Source organism: Rutilus rutilus (genome assembly GCF_951802725.1).
Source record: "Rutilus rutilus genome assembly, chromosome: 14".
In the NCBI taxonomy this organism is placed as follows: domain Eukaryota; kingdom Metazoa; phylum Chordata; class Actinopteri; order Cypriniformes; family Leuciscidae; genus Rutilus; species Rutilus rutilus.
Window position 1 is genome coordinate 11,147,652 of NC_140219.1, and position 21,132 is coordinate 11,168,783.

The window sequence follows — 21,132 nt, forward strand, 5'->3', positions numbered from 1 at the left end:
TTAAAAAATAATGTTACAAAAGTTTTGTAAAGCTGACATTAGACATAACGATTGTATTCATATCAGATATGGTAAAATGGTTGACATTAATAACTTGACTATACAATTTGAAGAAAGAAAAAAAGTTTTTTAGAGGACCATAGGAAACTTACTGCAATGTGTCAGGAGGACTGATCTACATTTCCCAGACCAGTTCAGTTTTGCTTATCATTAAAGAATGAGACACCACACAAATTAAGTACACTGTTGTTTTGTATTATTGGTCAGTGGCAAACATATTGCTGATTACAGTGCTACTAAAAGAAAAAAAGTACAGTCAATATAAATATAAACATTCTTTCACTTATGGAACCTTTTAATTGAGAATGTGCGTCTTCCTGAGATCATCCTTTAGCACTTAATAAATTACAGTATATTGCACAACCTCTGAACAACAAACAAAATCGCATGATAATTATTCATCTCAAAGGAAACTAATGTGCACAGGGGTGCATCAAGACCTACATGAGTAGGTAAAAATAAAGTTTATGTGAATAAGATAATTTACATTCTGAGCAATAATACAGATAATGCATTCTCACATTCAGACAATAGATTCCTATTGGAGAGCACTAATGATTGACAGCTACATGAGCCTATGAGGCTGCTGACTGAAGCTAAGGTCACACACCAGTGACAGATGATCAGAGGGGTAGTGGTACGACGGAAGCCGGTCCGGCCCGATCTGCTCTTCACTCGGTATCCTGAGCACAGCGTCCACCTGGAACGCTCTTTCCGAGTACCAAATGTAGTCCAATGTGGAGCAGCTCTCTCCGCTGGGCCGGATCTTCCAGCTGGTGTAGGGCGGCTCGGTGGTGCCGTCCTCACTCAGACACTTGTAAGCGCTGTCTAGCCCCAGCGGAGAAGTCATAAAGCGCCTGTACACTTCCTCGCTCGGCTCCGCGTTAAAATCCCCACATACCACCAACGGAATACCCTCTTCGCTTTCCCCAACCCTAGTCCGGTTTTCCTGATCCATCTCTGGGTATGACTGTGCGGTTATTTCGCGGAGCTGCTGGAGGAGATGAGCCCCCTGCGCACTACGAAACGCCTCCCAGCCGCTCCGCGCTTTCAGGTGCGTCACTGCCACGCAGAAGACTCGACCTGTGAGCCGGCAGCGAAGCGTCACCACGACGGCCACCTGGTTGGTTTTGAGCATCATGGCGGAGAGCCTGAGGTGAGCGGTGTGGAGCAGCTGGAAGCGACGGCGGTTGAAGAACAGAGCGCATCCGTCGGGGCCGTTGTTATTGTGGACGTCCAGGCAGGGAGAGCACGGCTTGGGGCAGAAGCTGCTCTGGTAGCCCAAGCTGGCGAGCACAGGCTGGAAAGTGTCGAAGTAGTGGTCCACCTCCTGCAGGCACAGCACATCCGGCCTGTAGGTAAGGATCTCTTCCAGTATCAGATACTTCCGCTCAGGCCAGTTCAACGCCTCTATCGGACAGCGCACAAAACCGTCCTTGCCCTCACCCAGAGCTACAGATGCACAAGGAAAATGAAGAATGTTTATGTCACCTTTTGAGCATCATATGGTAGCATAGCATTACAGTTAAAGGTGAAGTGTGTTCAGTCCTAGACTAACATAAAGATCAAGTAAGGGGTTTTTAAACTGGGGCCGCAAGAAGGTACTAGGGTCTCCTCAGGATTATTCAATTATAAAACAAATGATTTTTGGCTGTCAAAGAGGAATCAAAAACATGACATAAGCAGACATAAGTACCTTGTGCTAAGATGTTCCACTGCATGATGCGGAGGGGTGCGTTCTGCAGAGAGCAGGCTCTGGTCATAGTAAAGCCTCGGTGCAGTCGAGGGGGCCGGTTCCTCAAAACCTCCTCGCACTCACGCAACAGCGCGTCTGGGTCAGCCTGCTCATACTCGTAGTCGTCAGGATCCACGTGTGGGTCTGACAACGCAGCGCTGCTCAAAGTCTGGGCCAGAGTACTGAAGAGTCTACTGCTGCTGCTACTGCCCATCTGACACACTGCAAACACACACACACACACACACACACAACATGTTACACACACTCCGGCATAGTTGTAGAGAACAGTTTTTGGAAAACTTTACAGATAGGTATACTATAGGTGCTTTAATTGGACTTTTTTTCATGTTTTTAAATCATTTTTAGTTTTTTTGCAGTTCACTTTAAAAGTCCCGCGGTGTGACAAATACATTTTACAAACATTGCACATAAAATCAAATTATATGAGGACATAAATGCTGCATGTAAAATACATATGCAAAATAGTTAAAAAAATAGTTTTGGATTACTCGGCATGTTATAATGCAGAAACTGCCGTCACTCACTTTTACAAACACGGTACACAGTGTGTGAAAGAAGACACTAAAACCAAACAGGAGCCAATGAAGATGTAAATAGTAACAGTGTAACATCCACTCTGTATGACAATATAAACAGTAGCATGATGACAGCACATGGTAGTTATTTAAAGTGCAGATAAATTAGGCCCAAGTACGGTCTGTTGTTACAGGATGTCTTATATAATATGCCGCATGACAACAAAATATGCACATTTCATACAGCTTGAACAAAATTAGATTGTTATTTGCTACCTCGCAGTGTATTGTTTAAATGTGGAAAAGCACTTTAAAGGCATTGATAAGTTCACAAGACTGCATGGTTGATTCTTTTGGGAACTAGAGAGATGTCTGTGGCGGTCTGCATCTGTCTGGGCTTGTTTTTAGTCTTCAAAATAGTTACGAATCAGCTATTAACATTCTTGCATGTTTGTTCGCTTGTCTCTATAGACAATATTTCAGTAACCTCATTAGCTAATCAAACCTCAATGGAAACAAAGACATTGGATGCTAGTTATAGATAGTTCTGTAAATTATTCATCTTATTAATGGACAATGGGTTAACTGCATCCAGTGGAAACTGCCGTCTACTGTCTGTCATGACAGCCTCACTCGCAGACACAATATCGAGAACAAACTGCGCTATAGGGAACGCCGTCTGATCTTCCTGTGGACAAGAACGAGCAATCTTTATTAGTGCTCACTGTGTGCACGAGAATCACTGTTACTGTTGCTCATATAAACTGGTTACACTTTATAAGGTGTCTTTTTAACACTGTAATTATATATTTAAGAACGGACTAATATTAAGTAACTACTTGAACTTAATTACTATAAGGTTAGGATTAGGGTTTGGTTTAGGGTTAGTAGCATGTAATTATGCATAATTTATACTTATGTAACATACTGTATAGTATGTAACAATGACACTGTAAAATAAAGTGTTACCAATAAACCTTTTATTAATTCATCCCTTGGTGCGTATTAACTAGGGTGACCATATTCCAGGACATGTCCGGCCGGGATTTCGAGATCGCCCAAAATATCTGGGATACGGCTTTTGCTTTCTCGTCACCATTCATTATTTAATTCGAATTAATTCCGATTGGTGAATCTGAATGTAGTGTTTACATGAACGCTAAACAAGTGATCGGTTGATGTGCGTTTTAACATTGCTAAGAAAATTCCTGTGTTTTCGTCTCGATCGGGATCCGTGTGAATCAGAATGCATGACCTGCAAAGCTGGCACGTACGTGTCAGTGTCAAATAATGTAATAATGTAAACATAATGAATGGTGACTGTAGAAAGCAAAAGCCGAATCCCGGGCATTTTGGGCGATCTCGAAATCCTGGCCAGACATGTCCTGGTTAAACAGGACGTATGGTCACCCTAGTATTAACAAGCATGTCTGATACCTCAAATCATGTAGCTTGTTAGGGAGAGGTTTTCTATTACTTTAATAAGCAACTCCCAACTCAAGTCAAGACATGCATTTTTTTTTTTTTTATCTAGCAGAGAATCAAAAAGGTTCTCGTTTGACTCATTTGACTTAGACCAGTTAACAACCACTTAGCAAACACCCAGAATACTCCAGCAACTGCACAGTCACATACTAAAAAACACTTAGAACACCTTAGCAACAACAGCATAGCATTGTTCACATTTGCCATTGTCTTGGCAACCACCAAAAACACAGTAGAATCAGGAGCACGGTTTGCATGACTAAGTGGCACACATTTTCATCTTAATCTAATATTTACACTAACATGCAAACATTCTTTTTTTTTTTAAGAAATTGAAACTTTTACTCATCGAGGATGCAATACATTGATCAAACGTGACAGTAAAGACTTTTATAATGTTACAAAAATGCATAAATTTCAAAGAAATTATGTTCTTTTGAATGCTCTATTCATCAAAGATTCCTAAAAGAAATGAAGATTTCTAGATTCTGAAGGATCATGTGACACTGAAGACTGAAGTAATGATGCTGAAAATTTTGCTTTGCCATTACAGGAATATATATATATATATATATATATATATATATATATATATATATATATATATATATATATATATATATATATATGAAGAGTTCAGATGCAAAAGGCTCTAACTGCCATCTGAAATTTTGATCTAAAATGATCATTTTTATCAAGCTCGTATATTTAGGTTCAGTAATTTCACTTTAATGACAATTAATAGGTCATTTTCATTGCCATTAAAGTGAAATAACTGAACTTAAACATACAAGCTTGATCAAAATGATCATTCTAGAAGAAAATTTCAGATGGCACTTAGAGGCTTTTGCATCTGAACTCTTCATATATATATATATATATATATATATATATATATATATTAAAATAGTAAACAGTTATTTTAAATTGAAACAGAATTACACAATATTACTGTATTTTTGATTAAATAAATGAGACTTGGTGAGCATAACAGACTTCTTTCATAAACATTAAAAAACCACTACTGACCCCAAACGTTTGAACATTAGTGTACTTATATTTATAGTGCACTTATATACTTAACTACACTTAGTGTAATTATGTTCATTTAAATACTGATTTCGATTCATTTATCTCATCTTACACATCTCATCTGATTCATCCTGTTCCACCTCTGTCTCCTCCTTTACCTCCACATGAAAAATCCATACTTCCAATGTCTCTCTATTCATATGTGTGTGGTTGTTTATGTCTTCGTCATATCGGAAAAGCATAATCTTGGTATTATTTATATGTGACAAGTAAAGATTTTCCATTTATTAATGGAGTAGTCGAGTACTGAATAATCAGGGCTGTTCATGGGTGAGGTTGGTCATTGCCTAGTAATCATTTAAACCACACAGCACCCATAATTTAAAGCAACAAATTACATTTTAAATTCGTAGGTCACATTAATCTGTTGTATCAGCATTAAAGAAAATCTTGTCTAATTTAAAACTCACCATCTCTAGACACATTCACTGTAACTAAATCAATGACTATTCAACGTCTATGGTCCGTACAGTCACGTTCTCAAACATTTAGGACTAATATGAGTCTAAAACACTTAGAAACATGCATTTTTTTTTAAAACTACCTCTTATTTTTTCCTTTCCCACTGAATGTCTCCGATGCATGCAGGTCAACTAAAGGCACAATCTTCTTCACTTTGACTTTGTGGGAGTCCAGGGCTAATTCAATGAAGATCCAGTATCCGATCAGCGGGTCAGTGAAAAATACAAGTTGGTAGACAGAGAGAACACTAGCATCCACCCTTTGAGCTCTTTTGCTTTCGTATGCGAAGATTCTGGGGGCTGTGGATGTGACCGTGTGTGTATCTGCGTGTGTGTAACTACACAAAGGGGTTCCTGAATGAACCAGTGTGTCTGTGCTTCCCCTACCATTCATTCTGAACAATGACTCATTTGAAAATCACGAGAGGGACTCAATGCATGCCTGCGCATACATGTGCACACAGCCATGCACGTGGGTAAAGAGAACCGTTCAGGCCTAATTTAATCTATGGATTGAGGAAGACCGTTGTGGCTCATTTGTCTGGAATATAATAAGGTCACAATTTTTCACTGACATTTTACAGTAAAGTTCAATTCATTAACGTTAGTTCTAATGTTTCATGAACTAAAAACGGAAAACACTTTTACAGCATTTATTAATCTTGGTTGATAATAATTTCTACATACTGATAAAAGTTTGGGGTCAGTAAGATTTTTTTTTTTTTTTTTAAAGAAATTAGAAATTGCAAACTTTTATTCAGCGAGGACGCATTAAATTGATCAAGACTGACTATCAAGACTTGTATACTGTTACAAACATTTCTGTTTCAAATAAATGCAGTTCTTTTGAGCTTTCATTCATAAAAACAAGCCTGAATTTTTTTGAGCAGTTTCCATAAAAATATGTTTTCAACATTGATGATAATAAGTGTTTTTTGAGGACCAAATCAGCTTATAAGAGTGATTTCTGAAGGATCATGTGACACTGAAGACTGAGGTAATGATGCTGAAAATTCAGCAAGGATATTTTAAAATATATTACATTTTTTAAATATTTTAAATTCTAATTATAAATATCAATATTATGGTTTTACTGTATTTTAGAGCTAGTAAATGTGGCCTTGTGAGCATAAGAGATTCCTTTCAAAAACATTTTTAAAAAATCATACCAACCCCAAACTATATACTAAAACATTTATAACATTTAAATGTTTATGCATTATAAAAATATATAAAGTGACAATGAACAATAGTATATTTATAAATCAACATGAATCTAGATTAATAAATGCTGTAAAAAAAAAAAAGAAAAAAAAAAGTTATCTTAAATTCATATCTACTGCATTAAAAACTAATGAATTTTAAAAGTGTTAAAAAATGTCAACCTTTCAGCTAAAACAGAGAAAAAATATACAGTTGATTTGGAAGCACAAGAAGAGATTATAAAGCCTCATTACATAACTGATGCTCATTCTACACATCGCTGAGCTCTCTCCCCAAGCTCTGACATTTACCACTTCATTTGACTCATTATGTAAGATCATGAAGCAAGACTTCATCATATTTTAGGGACCAAATATAAAGCTATTCTCTATTTAAAGGTGAACTAAGTAACTTTTTTTATCTTAACTGAACAGCTTCGGAGTCATTGGAATGGTTATATTACTTATTTTGGGTTGAATGGTGGTCGTTTCGCACCCCCCTGGTGCCCGTGAGCGGAAAATGCGCACTTGCAACTTTGAGCCGGCGGGCCGCCGGCCGCTGCGTCAGGAAGTCTCGCGTGATATCAGGTCTCGCGATGTAAACAATTGCTTTACGGCCAAAAGAAATCTGCTAAAATGCTGTCATTATTGCGCTCCCTCACGCTGTTCGAACCCGAATGAAGAAGACGTTTTAAAGAATGTCCCATCTGCTTTGATGTCGTTGATCTACTAGCCTCTGGTGTCTGAGAATCGCCAACGAGTTTTTACAACAGTGTTGTCAAATATCTATTCCGAAGCTGTGGGGGGAGCACTAGAGAGAAACCTGCGAGCAAAAAGCGAGAATACAGCGAAGAAATCCCGAAGTTACTGAATGCAGCTTTAAAGGTGCAGTGTGTGATTTATAGCGGCATCTAGTGGTGAGGTTGCGAATTGCAACCAACAGAAGTTACGGTGGCCAAGATGTCGTCGTCTGAGACAGCCGAGAGTGAGGTTTCTTTACAAAGATGAAGTAAGAAATGATGTTTACTTAATTATTCAGTAAAACGAAATGTTATTGCGAATATTATTATTACTTGTTCATCATTGTGTCAGTGTTTTATTCGCTGACTTTAGCTAGTTTCTTTGCATGCAGAACAACATAGTGATGAAACGCGTTTGTCAGTTTAGGGCTCCTGTAGAAACATGACGGCGCAAAATGGCGACTTAACATGTAATGCCGAGTTCAGACTGCACGATTTTCAAAGTAGTCGGGTCACTGTTCTTTTCACACTGCACGACTATCCAGGGTAACATTCAGTTGCTGGTGTGTTCACACTGCACGATGCATCGGCGACAGGAGGTTTCACACTGCACGACTTTCAGGAGGAAGAATCGGCAACAACTTCTGTCTGGTCCGCAAACTACGTTTCGCAACCAAACACACGCGAGAAGTGATAAGGATATAACGCAAAATCCCGCGTGCGTAAGACCGCAGTTCTCGCGCGAGACTGAAATTGTTATTAAAAATGATAGCCTGCAAGAAGCTTGCAATCCAAATTGTCTGTGCACTGATTTGCAGCGAAAAGGAGAAAAAGAAAAACATATTATGCATGAGAAAACGGCTGGGAAGACAAGGGGAGCGAGGACTATGTGTTCTGCAAAGAGAGTTGGGGGTAAATAAATAATTTTGCAATGTGCTGCTGGTCAAGCAAATGTTTGTGCTTTGTTTCTGTTTGATATAACTGTAAATACATCTATTAAAATACTGATATTGTGGCCTACAACTCCTCCCCGAACTCCCCGCTGCTCCGTATCTTGCTCTCTCATTGGCTGTCGGTCATAGCCGATGTAGTTTTCAGTCAGGACACTTTTCACACAGCAGGATTTTGAATCCGAGGCGACTTGTCGGCGTGATTGCGTGATTGTCACTCGCGTGAACGAGCACCGATTTGCCTGTGATTTCGGGCATTTGTCGGTGATTTCTCTAAACCTGTCGGCGAGCCAAAATCGGGGCTAAAATCGTGCAGTCTGAACTCGGCATAAGGGGACCCACGGTGTATGTGCTGATCTCCTGCAGCCAATGCTCAGCATTTAAATAGTCTGGTTCACTGTTTGCTGTAAGCTAGACCTGCAGCGCGCTTTCAGAGTTCATCTGAAACCCTCCACCTCGCCCAGCTCCACCTGCCTAGACCTGCTACAGGATTTATGCATGTCTATTTTTATGCAGCAGCAGCATATCTTACAAGCTTACGGCAAAGGCCATCGCAAGCGGTGCGAAAGGTGGTGACGATTCTAGGGGCCCCCGAGCCCCGTATTCAATAACATGCTAAAACTATTCCAGTTGTCATTATTGAAATGACATTTAAAGAGAAGCTTCACCTTGGACCAGGGCCGTAATCAAAGACATTGGGAGAAACACACACCCCAATATTTTGTCTAGTAGTCAATAATCATGGATTTTCCCAGTCCCATTCTACAATTGACTACCATTTGCGTCTTCAATGGTGAAGAAACAATATAACTCGACTTCCTTCATCTCTATGATAATTAAGCCATTTTGGGGATGAGCTCTTTCTAAAATATATTTTGGAGTGGAATCTGGGTCGAGGCAGACTACAATTTCTTACTATACTATACCTCACTGTTAGTGTTAATACCCCCACAATTGCTGGAGCTGCTTTTACTTGCTTATTCAGTCAAAATTACATAACCCAGACCCTTGTCCTGATCCAGGTCAAATCCCTTACACAAGAGCGGTCCTACAGGGGGCTTTGTTCACACAGAGCTAGAATCACTTTTCTGTTTGCTAGTAACAGCTTTTGGTTTAAAGTATGTGCTTGTTACCTTCCATCTTTTCATAAGCTAAACACAGACATCCATTAACATTGTGTCCTTACTAGGGCTGCAACTAACGATTATTTTGATAATCGATTAATCGGACGATTATTTTTTCGATTAATCGATTAATCGGATAGGTTTTTTTTTAATTCAATTTGATTTTTGTTTATAACTAAATAAAACCCTAAATCAGGGTATTTATGTGTAAAAGTGTACTTTAAAAAGTGCAAAAGCCACACATTGAGTTTTACTAATATAATCTTACATTTTTACATTTTAAACCCCAAACACAAAAGTTTGTCCAGTTTTTAAACAGTAAAACTTCTTTAAATATCCAAAATATAAATAAACAAAACAAAATATTGGGTTGCGCTGCTCATATAAACTTCACATTATGAAATTAGGACACAAACATCTTTGTAATAAGATATTAAGCAGCAGATTTTGAATTCCAATGTAGAATGCGATCTGTTATTTCTTGATAACAGACCGCTGCGAAGTATAACACACCAGAAAAACAGAGCGTTGCTATGGACACAGGATTCTAACCGTAGAGACGGAACGGACTATTTTCTTTAGCGGAAGCAATACAATCATTTTTAAATCAAGAAACTCCTTTTTAAATCAATATTTTGTGTAAAATTATTGATTTATTTGGTGGGTAGCCATGTAATAAGCGGGATTATCCCTTACATAGTAGACAAATGCTATAAAAAGAGCGGAATGGAGGTAACTTACGCAGCTGACAACAGTCTTGATTAAAAGTACAGGAAAAATTATGTAAGTTATTACTGCACACGCATTCGCTGAAAACCACTGACTACAGTGACTAAAAAACAATATTTTACTGCTGCTGTTATTAACTGCCTTTATATTTAGTGCTTCACTTTGTAAACACCATTTAATTTAACCTATTTCTGCGGTAGCGCTATTTTAATCCATCACTTATGTTGCGAGCGAACTGATTGCGCAACCTAATGCTCGATACAAAATAGATCTAGTGTGACTGTCCCGAAGTTAGTAAACAAAGCTGTTTACACAGTAGCATTGAATTAAACTAGACTATACCATTTTCACATCTTCATATAATGAGAATACAGTTTTTGCTTGCCGTGCTGATGTTTCTCTCCGATTACTCTCTGCCATTTCGCTTGACTGCGTTGTCATGAAAGTGACGTCATCAGTAACGCTCCCCGTGACGTGAGCAGACCAACTAATCGACAATGACATTCGTTGACAACGATTTTCATAATCGATTATTATCGATTTTATCGATTAGTTGTTGCAGCCCTAGTCCTTACTGTTTAATGCTACACAAGGAAACTGCACAAATGATGCAGTTTGATAAATGTAACACAAGTCAAGAGAACATATCTCACTCAGATAAGCAAGGAAAAACTGATGGGGATCGAACCCTTAGGGCCTGTATATGCTGCACTGTTTACTGACCTTTAGCAGGACTATCAAGTTTCCTTGAATGCACTCTAGAATAGATCCAAGTACACAACACCAAACTCAACAAACAAGATTGAGAAAAACTTAATTATATACAGACATTTTCTTAAAACAAAAACTGTAATACAATCTAAAATCTCTTCAGCAGTGTTGTTGCTCAAACTAATAAAAATAATTTTCAGGTAATTGAAATTTAAAGCTAAAATAAAATAAGTTAAATAAATATTAGATTAAAAATAAAATGAAATTAAATAGATAAAATATCAAAATTAAACATAAACTTCAATGGAAACTAGAAATGTTGCATTGGCATAGTTGTCAACGAAGTTATACTAAAATCACTCAAACTAAAGCTGAACTAAAAAATAAAGCTAAATACAGCTGTTAAAAACTAAAACACTGCTCTTCAGTGACAGATTTGTTGGACAATTAAAAAGCACACTTTAACTTAACAAATGCATCTGAATAAAGACCAAAAAATGCCTTTATAAACGAAATTAATCAACACGGTTATTAGGGATTTGTTATTGGGAAACTGCAGTATGTTTCCACACCTCAGGATGTAACGTTATGTGACAGTCATCACTCCCACTTACTGTACACGAGTCATTAGTTGTGTCATGAGATGAGGGCCACGCTATGATGATCACAACTAACGTTACATTCTTTACATTTAGGCACGTGTCTCCTAAGATTCTCCGCAGTACTCTCACACTGAACCACACGACCCCCCACCCCCCCAAAAAATGTATAATATGTATATGAATATTCCTTTGCCTTTCTAGACAGAATTTAGTGCGTCATATGAGCATAACTAACTTACTTGGTTGTGAGACACAACCGCAGTCTAAGCAAAGGAATATGTGATTGAATCTTAAATTAAATTACCTTGTAAAGAACCGAGAAGAACGGGTGAGGAGTTGGACCTGGTTGGAGAAGGATGAACACAGAGTCGTGAACTCGGAAGGTCCTTCAGAGGACCGGATTTCTTTGGATGTGTCCCCAGTGATGTCAGACAAACTGCGGCCAGGTCTCGATGAAGCAGCGATGAACAGCGCCGGGCGGGATGCATCATCATTCTTAGGTTGACAGACCCAAAACCTCGGTTTAAATTGATTCACTCTAGCAAATTATGGTGTGGATACGGAAGAAATAAGTTTACTGACTTATATAACACTTGTAAAATACATTTTGAACATTACTTAGACATGTCTTTTCGCTGTATGGAAAAATGCCGGTAGAAGTGTCGTCGTCATATTACAGGGTGACACGTGAACTATATTTTGATAGGGGAGATTAGAAGATTGAGTCTTCATGTACTAATAAAATCATATAGTGTATTGAGTCATTATACATATGAAATATTAATGCTATGTTTAAGAGTTCAACATTTGAAACAAATCCCAAACTCGTTTAAGGAAAAGATACAAAATAGCAAGATGTTATAACACGACATTCACCTACACACCAATGAATGGTTTAGCCCTACTGTCAAAGGACAGCCCGTGCGTGCCTTTTCTGAAGTAAAAGCCGGACAATGGGAGGGACTTAGAGCTACTCCCGCCAATCAGAGTCGAAAGTGCTGAGGCGTATGGAAATTGGAATATATCGTCATCATTGACGAACATTGTGCGGGTTTCCAAACGCACATTCCATATTTGGTTACACATGATGTTCTTGTAATAGTGAGAATTACTCGGTAAGAATCATAGGTAAGAATCGTAGCTTACCTTTTAGGTTTAACAATGGCCGAACTTATTACAGCTTTAATAAAACGAAAGGCCATCGTTCTGTTAAAATATGTCTAATTCGTGTGTACAGATTGACTTTGCAGTGGGAAATGAAGGAGGACAGACTGCTCATTGCTGCATGATACAAATAACCCATAAGCATAATGTATTTACATATCCTTTAATGATCACCTGAATGACCGTAGGTTTAATTACTGCAGTGTTTATGTCAGCAGTGTTTTTTGCTCATGAACCTAGTATTGATTAGAATTAGATGATGACAGCAGCATGTTTGACTGCTATTTTCAGACAAAATGACACTAGTGTTTCTCTAGTGACAGCGTGGTCCAATAAAACAAGGTCATACTAAACCTTTGAACCATATGGAATACATGATTAGATAAATAAAAAGTAAATAAACAATAGAAAGAGAAAAAAAAACAATCATTAACAGAACAGGCTTTTAGAAGGTCAAAGGTCATGTATGTCTAACGGTACAACGTGGCTAGAAGTCCACTGAGGTAAAAGGTCGTTTTTACTTTTAGGAGCCTAAGATTAGGGTCAAGGTTGCAAAATACTTGTAGTAAGAAAATAGTTTTCCATAACACATAAGGAATAGATTTAGGTTTTGACAACTCATGTTTGTTAATACGTATCCCTCATTTTGCTCTAATACTGATGTGGTGGATCTGGAAACACTGGATTATTGGGGGTCATTTTATAAAATGTATTCGAGACAAATATAAAAAGTTCACTCAGGATGATCCAGAATTTGTCATTATATTTGCCTCATTTGGAGCCACCTGATCAGCAAAAATAAGAAATCCTGTGAAAAGACTGTCAGTCCAGAATGGATCAAAAAACAGTCCATTTTGTTCTGAATAGAAGATCTGAAGCCAGACCTGATCTCCTTTTTGCAGTCTGAGTATTGTTGATCCTGAGGCCACATCATAATTTCCTGTGTTAGCGTCAAATGTTCTGATCTTGTACTGGCCATTTTGAACAAGCCCAATTGCCAGGTGTTTGTTAGCCAACGTGATGTCATATGTGAAGTAATACACACCAGGAATTACACAGTTAAACTTGCCACTGGTGGCATTGTAATGACCACCCTCGTTCATTAAAATCCGGTTAAAGCGAATGGGCGTGCGTTCCTTGGGATAGCTCTTGGTTACCGCTACAGAAAAAGCAGATCGTGCCTCTGTTCCACAGTCACAGCCCCCGGGGGCACCAGTTTCCCCCTTATTTCCCACCTCTCCTTTGATCCCAGCGACTCCAGACACACCAGGTGCCCCACGCACACCTTTTAGCCCCCTTGGCCCTGCCTTCCCAACAAGTCCTGGGCGTCCTTGTTGTCCATGTTTTCCAGGGTTCCCAGGACGACCCTGTTCACCTGACATGTGAGAATAAATAATATTCACAAATTTGTACCACCTAATCTGAAACAACTCACCCAGTTGATTTTGATTGATTGTTTTTTTAAATCCAAATGTGATTTCATATTTATACTTGAATATATTTTAAAGAGGCCTTGAGCTACAGAGATACTATAGATAATCAGGTAACATACTCATAACTTATCAGGTAAAAATAAAAAAGGACAATATAATTTAACATTTGAATACTTTGAATATTATTTTTCATTAATGGTATTACAGCTGCACAATATACAGTACCTGTCTCTCCCTTCTCTCCCCTGTCACCATCCTTGCCATCCTGGCCATCAACACCTGGCATCCCCATCTTGCCTACGCCACCGCTGGGACCTGCTGTACCTGGACTCCCTGGAGGACCTTGAGGGCCTGGTAAACTGCAGCTAAGCTGAGATGAATGGATGGTGAAGTTGCGTCCCTTCTTGGATGAGTCTATAGTCACAGAGAACAGAGACAGCAGGCAAACAGCCAGTGGTAACTGATGCATGATGCAGCTGTGCCTGCAAACAGAGCAGATGGGGCCAGATTTGTGTTCTGGGGAATTTCCATGGATTTCCTGTATACACATATAAAGAGTTGTGCACAGAAACAAGCACCAATGATCACATTATATACATGCAGGTTGTTAATAATGCAGTTATTAGTAAACATTTAGGTTTTAATTAGGTTGTAAATCTAAGTAACTGACCAAAGTGCAAAATTTATTAACAACACATTTAAAGCATGCATTGGAAAAAGCCCTCACCAGAGGAATGAGATATGCGTAGCAATGCAAAGAAAAGGTCCCGCTGCCCTTTCGGCAAAATCAAAAATAGAGAATATAAACAAGGCTTGTGAAACGATTGTATCTTACATGTCCTCCACACAACTTTGCAAGCATCCACCCAGTTTTAGCACTGACATGCTCTGCCAGATAGTTCATCCATGATGTAATTGAACAAACTGTGGGAGGGGATTCATTTGAAAACGTGTCGGACTTTAATACTTTAGTTCTGCAGGCCATAAAACAATGAAAAATGGCTTAAAACTACAAGAAAGAGCTGTGTAAAGTGTGCCTTCAAATACTCCCAACGCTTCTGAGTATTTGCAAAAGAAATTTGGCATGAATTGCATGTTGAATAAACAAAGACATAGCCATGTTTAGGTATAAATATAAATGTTTAATGTTAACCACTGCTCAGGTTATTGGAATTATGCTTCCATTTAAATACCTTGGAAAGAGAGAATGGAACCTATTTTGTTAAATCAAAACAGATGATTCACCAAACATAACCGATTTGTAATTCATTGGGCACTTCATATTTAAACAACTAATGAAACAATGTTTATGTACTATCAAAATAAAAACAACACTTGATTTACTACTTGCCCCAAAACAAAGTACACAACAGATTTTTATACAAAGCGAAAAGAATTGAAAAACTGCTGGTTCTAACAGACTGTCATGAGCGACTAATATAGGACTTTTTCCATTCATGGTTTTTAAAAACAACGGCCTCTGTATAACACCGATTCAGCTAAATCTGATTTTACACTAACTGAGACTATGACATCTCTGTGGTTGGTGACAAAAGACATTTATGTTTTCATTCACTGCCCCAGGAAAGAGGCCATGGGGTCATCGGCTCGGTAACGTTTCATGCGGAAGGCTTCCATCTCCTCCTCTGTGGGTTCACGGACGTCCTTTAGGCTGCTGTACGGCCGCTTCCTCTCGTCAATCTGCATCAGTTCAGCCACCTGCTTCAGCCTCTGCTCCTCCGCATTCAATGCCTGCACAAAAAGACACATTGTTTTCCTTTACAATAGGCTATGCAGAGCACAGATGCGTTTAGCACATGACGATACAAGTGTGTGTGAGTGGCATTAAAAAGAAACAGTCCACCCACCTTCTTCAACTTTTCTTTCTTTTTTGCTTCATCCTCCTCATCACTGCTGTCAGAATCTCTGTGTTTCTTGCTCTTTTTCTTCTTTTTCTTATCTTTCATTTTTTCCTGGTGCATCTGTGAATTTTTTTGTTTGTTTGTTTAATACAATCATCTTCCTGTCATGTTCTTCTACTGTAATCATATCACAAAAAGGGGAAGGCTGTTCATGTACCTGTAAAAGAGTCTTTGGTTCTTCACTCGTTTGGGCCTCCTGTTCATCCTCTTCAAATGGAACACAAGAATTACTCTGAAAAAAATAAGTAGAATTTTTTTTAACAGATTTGTGAGAGATAAATATATAGAAATAGATGCATGATTCAAATAGTATGTATTAAATAATAAATAATAAAAGTAATAACATGCATGTTTTTATACATAATTCTTGCTCCCTGTATTACCAACTTTTTTCCAGTGCATTACAAGTAGCAATGGATGGTTCCATTTACAGGAACTACATTTGACACTCACCATTACTTTCCTGCCAGCTTCCCCTGTACAGTAACTTTGCTTCACCATCGAGTGGCAGCATTTGTAACCCCAATATCCATCTTTCCAATACGATCCCCAGATACACTGCAAAAGCCAAAGGAAATTTTTTTTTTTACGTTTGTAAAACAAAATCCAACATTATTAGCTTCTCCAGTTATGCAACACTTCTAGTAGTGGCAGCTAACTTACCATGTGGTTGTTAATGATCACGTCCTCCTCGTATTTGGAGCAGGCCACAGCCTTCTCCTGTCCCTTCAACACTGCCCCGTGACGAGAATACTCCACATACTCCTCTGTCTGAGCCAGCAGAAGCTCTCGCGGAGGGGCGTCCAAGTGTTCCTCCCCACCGTACTGCAGAGAAGTGCAACATGAAGCCATCAGCAAACGAGCAGGGGAAGGGGTATATTTTGCTATTTCACTCGTCAACAAAGGAGATTCTACACTGTACCCTTTCCAAAATAGTCTCTTTCTGTTTCTCTTTGAAATCGTCCTTTTTGACTCTGTAGGATTGATGGAGAAGTTGCAGCTTGGTTGGATCTGCCTGGAGGTGAACTTCAGATCCCTTCTCATAGGCTTCCCAAGCAAAGACTGCAGAAGAGACACACAAAACAATGCTAGACCAACAAGCACTGAGAGTTTGGAGCCCATTTTTAACATCAGGTAAAGAGGAATTTTTGTAATAAGTTGACAAATCAAGACTACTCACGCTGTGTCTGGGCCATGGAAATGGTGTCTCCAGAGTAGCGCACAAAGTTGTCACCGGCATAGCCCACCCTGCCAAACCAAACACATCAGTTTGTGGACAGGCAGAGAAACACTTACAGAAATAGGCACATTTAAATGTTCCAATACACCACCTATAGTGATATTTTAGAGTGACTATTTTTTTAAATAGCTTACTGGAATTTAGCAAGTTAAACACATCAGCTTCCTTGGCATCTAGCAGACTATTTTCATTTTTACAATCCAATATTTAATAGTCCCATTAGAGAAACTTGGGCTTGCCTAACACCCCCATTGGGCAACAATCAAGTGCGTGAATAGCGGTTGGCACTCTGCCTTTATTAACCGGCACCAAATGCCAATTCCACTGAATCGTGCTTCTTCAGACCGTTGACTTGTCACCATCTGAACAAGCCTGACATAGGAGTTTTTCGCAACAGAAAAACACCTCTTCAGTGGGTACACAATAGTACACAATCTATAACTACCCTAACGAAAAAAGTGATGATCTTGGACAGTCAACTTTATATTAATATTCACATCAGCACATTTATTTTGATTGCATGCACCAATAAATGCCCCTACTCTTCTGGATTCTTTCCAGTGTTGGAGTACGGGTTCTCCCTCATGGCTCGAGTCTTGGGATCATAGTAGGCTGAATTTGGATCCAGATTTCGGAGATACTGTAAAATAAAGACAGCAATAGTTGGGAAAAACATGATACAGCACTCTGTGGTAATAATATTGAGTACTCATATGCTGCTACTACTACTACTTATGCTGAGGTGAGGAGATCATATTTATCCTCTTATAAATCATACTTATGGGACATTTTTATGGGAACTTTTAAGTGTGACTTTCTTTTAGCTCAGCTGGCAAATTTTTTTTAGAAAAAGAAATAGTGTCATGCCCTTGATTAACATACATCGGTTTGACAAATTTCAAGTTATTTTTACCTTAGCGATGTCCTCGCGGATTCTCAGGTTTCTGACTGTGATTCGTCTCTTGGAGTCAAAGTTTTGTCCGGGCATGTCAAAGTCATCAACATATTTGTCCTCATCCTCATCTTCACTGCTGTGGTCCTGGATAGGGTGAGGACATTTTTTATTGAGTGCAGAGGCTCCACAATTTCAGTTTTATAGTCCAAAATGTACATAAAGATTAAGTTGAACATGATATGTACCTGAGCTGCATCATCATCAAGATGCTTCCTTGAATTCTAGAAGGATGTTAAAACGTTAACATTTAATTTCATCAAATACAAGGTTATGACAAACATATAGTAACATTTTCATGGTATATTGTTGTCATGTTTTGTAATTTTTTTGTAAAAAAAAAAAAAACATTCCTGCATAGTTATAAAATGAATGTGGAAAAATTGTGAATACTTACAGCTTCATCTATTAGTTTACCAGAAGCTAACTCCTCCTGGAGTTTCTGAGCTTTAAGAGTACGCTTAGCCTGTTAAAAAAGAAATGATATATATGTATATATTAAATTAGGCATGCATTATGGCTTATACAAGTAACAAGTGGTTCCCAAACTTTGGTAGAGAAAAATATTATTATGCACCCACATAAAGAGACTCTCAGACATGACCTCGCTTGCAAAATCCTATAGGATTTATATGAAATGTAATTAATACAATACTGCAACTTATTTACTTATTAATAGGCTTCTCTTTGTGTTCATGATGTGAAGTCTCTGAGTGACTCTTAACTTGTTCGTCTTATTACTGTCAGAAGCTAATATGTTGAGGCATGCAACCCACTGTGGTCTCTCTTCATTACCCACCATTGCACTGGTGAATCCGAGGGCGAGATATGCCTCATCAGTTTCTTGTCTTTAAAACACAGTGCCTACACCAGATCTGACATTTGTCACATCGCACCACAACAGCTTGAGGCTGTCTACACTGGACGCGACAAATGTTTTGGAACCACTGGCCTATATAGTAATAAGACCCTTCCAACAAAATGTATGCAGATGGTCACGGGACAAACTTCTCTTTGCTAAGAAAAAAACGTAAGCGAGTCCGCATCAATGGCCTATCAGTATAATAGAATAAACATAAATACACAAAAAACTTCCAACAACATGACTTACCAGATCAACTTTTGAATATTCCTCTACAATGCGCATGTGCTCATCGGGATCGTACCCATTCCAGCGATCTCTCTTTCCATCATAATCCATTGAGAGCTGAATCTGGTCTTGCTCATCTGGTGCCAAACCTGTGCCAGAAAACTTCGCTCCAACCTTTCTGGGTCTCTGTGAAAGACATTTCAAAAGTGTTTACCATTCAAAAGTTTGGTTGGGTTGGTAAGACTCTTATGCTGACCAAGGGCTGCATTTATTGGATCAAAAATACAGTAAAAACATTAATATTGTGAAATAGTACTATAATTTAAAATAAGCTTTTCTAGTTTAATATACTTTAAATAAAAAGTTGTGCTGCTTAATATTTGATACTTTTTTCAGGATTCTTTGATTAAGAGAAAGTTGAAAAGAACATAATTTATTTCATTAGAAATCTTTTGTTACATTATAAATATCTTTATTGTCACTTTTGAACAATTTAATGCATCTTTGCTAAATAAATACTGACCCAAAACTTTTGACCGGTAGTATACACTGCATATTATTCAGTAGTGATAATAAGCTAGTATTCCATTCTAAAGGCAGCATAATAATGTGACCAACAAATAACATCACAACATATATTATAAACTGTTCACCTCCAAACAGTCTTTCTTCTTATGTGTCATGGCACCGCAGTTTTCACATGATCCTTTTCTGTATTTCGTGCTGACTGATTTCTAGTTGACAGGGAGGCAATCAGAAAGGGTTTAAGACATTAAATAACTTTTTATAAATTATGTCTATCTGAAAAGGGGAAGTGCTTACTTCTTGTACACCTCTCTTGTACCAATCTCCAATTGGCGCAAATGGACTCTGTTTTTCGTCCTGGGGTCTCTGGTGCTTGAGGGTGGGTCTCTTTGATGGGTCGATGTACCAAGGCACAGATGAGATGTACTGGGGAATATGAGGGTTGATATCCCTGGTAACAAAATATTACGGTCAGGAAATAAAGTTACTGGATATATGACGGCTATAAAATCAAACACATTCACACTTTTTATTTTAAATAACAGTCCTGATATCTATGAATGGTTCAGTGCATTCTGCTCAAGTTTTATTTCCATTCGCTCTGCTCAACATACTTTCCCTCCTCGTCAACTTCAGCTGGAGCGTTTCCCAATTTTCTCTGTTCTTCCAGCTCTTTCTTCTTCCTCCAGTCTTCTCGGGTCATTTTCTTCGGCTCTTCGAGATCTACGATCCCCTCCGTCACTTTAGGCTCCTCCGTCGCCATGATCTTCAGCTGTAGTGCTACCTATATATAAAGAGATTCAATACATATTCACATATAGCAATAATTTAGCTCTGAAAACAGTGAATGTGGGGAAAAAACACTCCTCGTGATACCCAAACACAAAAACACAGACATCAAAAAAAAAAAAAGAGATTAAAATCTGCTGTGACACAGTGTAGACATCTGTTTAAAATAACAGAAATCAGACAGTTATGAAAATATGTATTGTAATTTGAGTTGTGTATTATTTACAGCTAACGTTACTTGTCTTTGACGTAGACTTAGCTTTAAAATGAATAGCCAATATCTCTTACAAGTCCGGCTTTAAGTCAATAAGTCGTTAATTTACCTTATGTCTTGTGTGAAATTCAACAAACGATGATCAATATTTTACACCTTGATCAGTCGGTTGCGCGAGTTGTTTACAAGCGTGTTGAAAGGACTTCCGGGTAACGACTTCCTGTCTTCCTCGCTGTGACGTGCTGCATGTACTTGTGTGTCTGAGTGTCGCCATCAGCTGGGAGAATCACTGTGGTCAGGGTCAAGACTGGAAACTTACAGCCGGACATTCTCACACATCTGAGCGGTGGGTGGGTGTTGTTTCAGGAAACAG

The 21,132-nt window shown here is 38.5% G+C and overlaps 3 protein-coding genes across 5 annotated transcripts; all 3 read right to left on the reverse strand.

Moving 5' to 3' along the window:
• Window positions 1–239: 239 nt before the first annotated feature.
• nocta (nocturnin a) lies at window positions 240–12,346 on the reverse strand. Its single transcript, XM_084429592.1, has 3 exons — window positions 11,735–12,346; window positions 1,757–2,017; window positions 240–1,512 (listed from the first exon to the last, which is right to left on the reverse strand). Exons 1-3 carry the CDS (start codon window positions 11,922–11,924, stop codon window positions 626–628), a joined length of 1,338 nt encoding a protein of 445 aa, XP_084285718.1. The 5' UTR covers window positions 11,925–12,346; the 3' UTR covers window positions 240–625.
• Window positions 12,347–12,748: 402 nt separating this feature from the next.
• Window positions 12,749–15,003, reverse strand: c1qtnf2 (C1q and TNF related 2). Of its 3 annotated transcripts, none has more exons than XM_084429593.1 (3): window positions 14,863–15,003; window positions 14,253–14,509; window positions 12,749–13,969 (listed from the first exon to the last, which is right to left on the reverse strand). In XM_084429593.1, the coding sequence occupies exons 1-3, from the start codon at window positions 14,910–14,912 to the stop codon at window positions 13,332–13,334; spliced, it is 945 nt and encodes a 314-aa protein (XP_084285719.1). In that variant the 5' UTR covers window positions 14,913–15,003; the 3' UTR covers window positions 12,749–13,331. The 3 variants fall into 3 exon arrangements, with proteins under 3 accessions (XP_084285719.1, XP_084285721.1, XP_084285720.1); XM_084429595.1 differs by having other exon boundaries at window positions 14,253–14,565; window positions 14,755–14,944; XM_084429594.1 differs by having other exon boundaries at window positions 14,755–14,917.
• Window positions 15,004–15,148: 145 nt separating this feature from the next.
• Window positions 15,149–21,092, reverse strand: slu7 (SLU7 homolog, splicing factor). Its single transcript, XM_084429576.1, has 16 exons — window positions 20,869–21,092; window positions 20,371–20,540; window positions 20,054–20,207; window positions 19,885–19,965; window positions 19,253–19,417; window positions 18,539–18,607; window positions 18,330–18,365; window positions 18,103–18,228; window positions 17,732–17,829; window positions 17,130–17,197; window positions 16,872–17,011; window positions 16,613–16,774; window positions 16,403–16,507; window positions 16,107–16,181; window positions 15,896–16,009; window positions 15,149–15,779 (listed from the first exon to the last, which is right to left on the reverse strand). The coding sequence occupies exons 2-16, from the start codon at window positions 20,517–20,519 to the stop codon at window positions 15,600–15,602; spliced, it is 1,722 nt and encodes a 573-aa protein (XP_084285702.1). The 5' UTR covers window positions 20,520–20,540; window positions 20,869–21,092; the 3' UTR covers window positions 15,149–15,599.
• Between the last annotated feature and the right edge of the window lie 40 nt (window positions 21,093–21,132).

Bases quoted from the DNA above. Each gene is read 5' to 3' on its own strand.
- nocta (XM_084429592.1), bottom strand. From the start codon at position 11,924: ATGATGATGCATCCCGCCCGGCGCTGTTCATCGCTGCTTCATCGAGAC. The intron at 2,018-11,734 runs GTAATTTAATTT...GTGTGTTTGCAG, and splicing joins TCTTCTCGGTTCTTTACAAG to TGTGTCAGATGGGCAGTAGC. The intron at 1,513-1,756 runs GTACTTATGTCT...GTGCATCTGTAG, and splicing joins GTGGAACATCTTAGCACAAG to CTCTGGGTGAGGGCAAGGAC.
- c1qtnf2 (XM_084429593.1), bottom strand. From the start codon at position 14,912: ATGTCAGTGCTAAAACTGGGTGGATGCTTGCAAAGTTGTGTGGAGGAC. The intron at 14,510-14,862 runs GTAAGATACAAT...CTCTGTTTGCAG, and splicing joins CAAAGTTGTGTGGAGGACAT to GCACAGCTGCATCATGCATC. The intron at 13,970-14,252 runs GTACTGTATATT...CTCACATGTCAG, and splicing joins GGGAGAGAAGGGAGAGACAG to GTGAACAGGGTCGTCCTGGG.
- slu7 (XM_084429576.1), bottom strand. From the start codon at position 20,519: ATGGCGACGGAGGAGCCTAAAGTGACGGAGGGGATCGTAGATCTCGAA. The intron at 18,229-18,329 runs GTACATATCATG...CACCCTATCCAG, and splicing joins TTGATGATGATGCAGCTCAG to GACCACAGCAGTGAAGATGA. The intron at 16,775-16,871 runs GTACAGTGTAGA...ACTTCTCTGCAG, and splicing joins AAGAGACTATTTTGGAAAGG to TACGGTGGGGAGGAACACTT.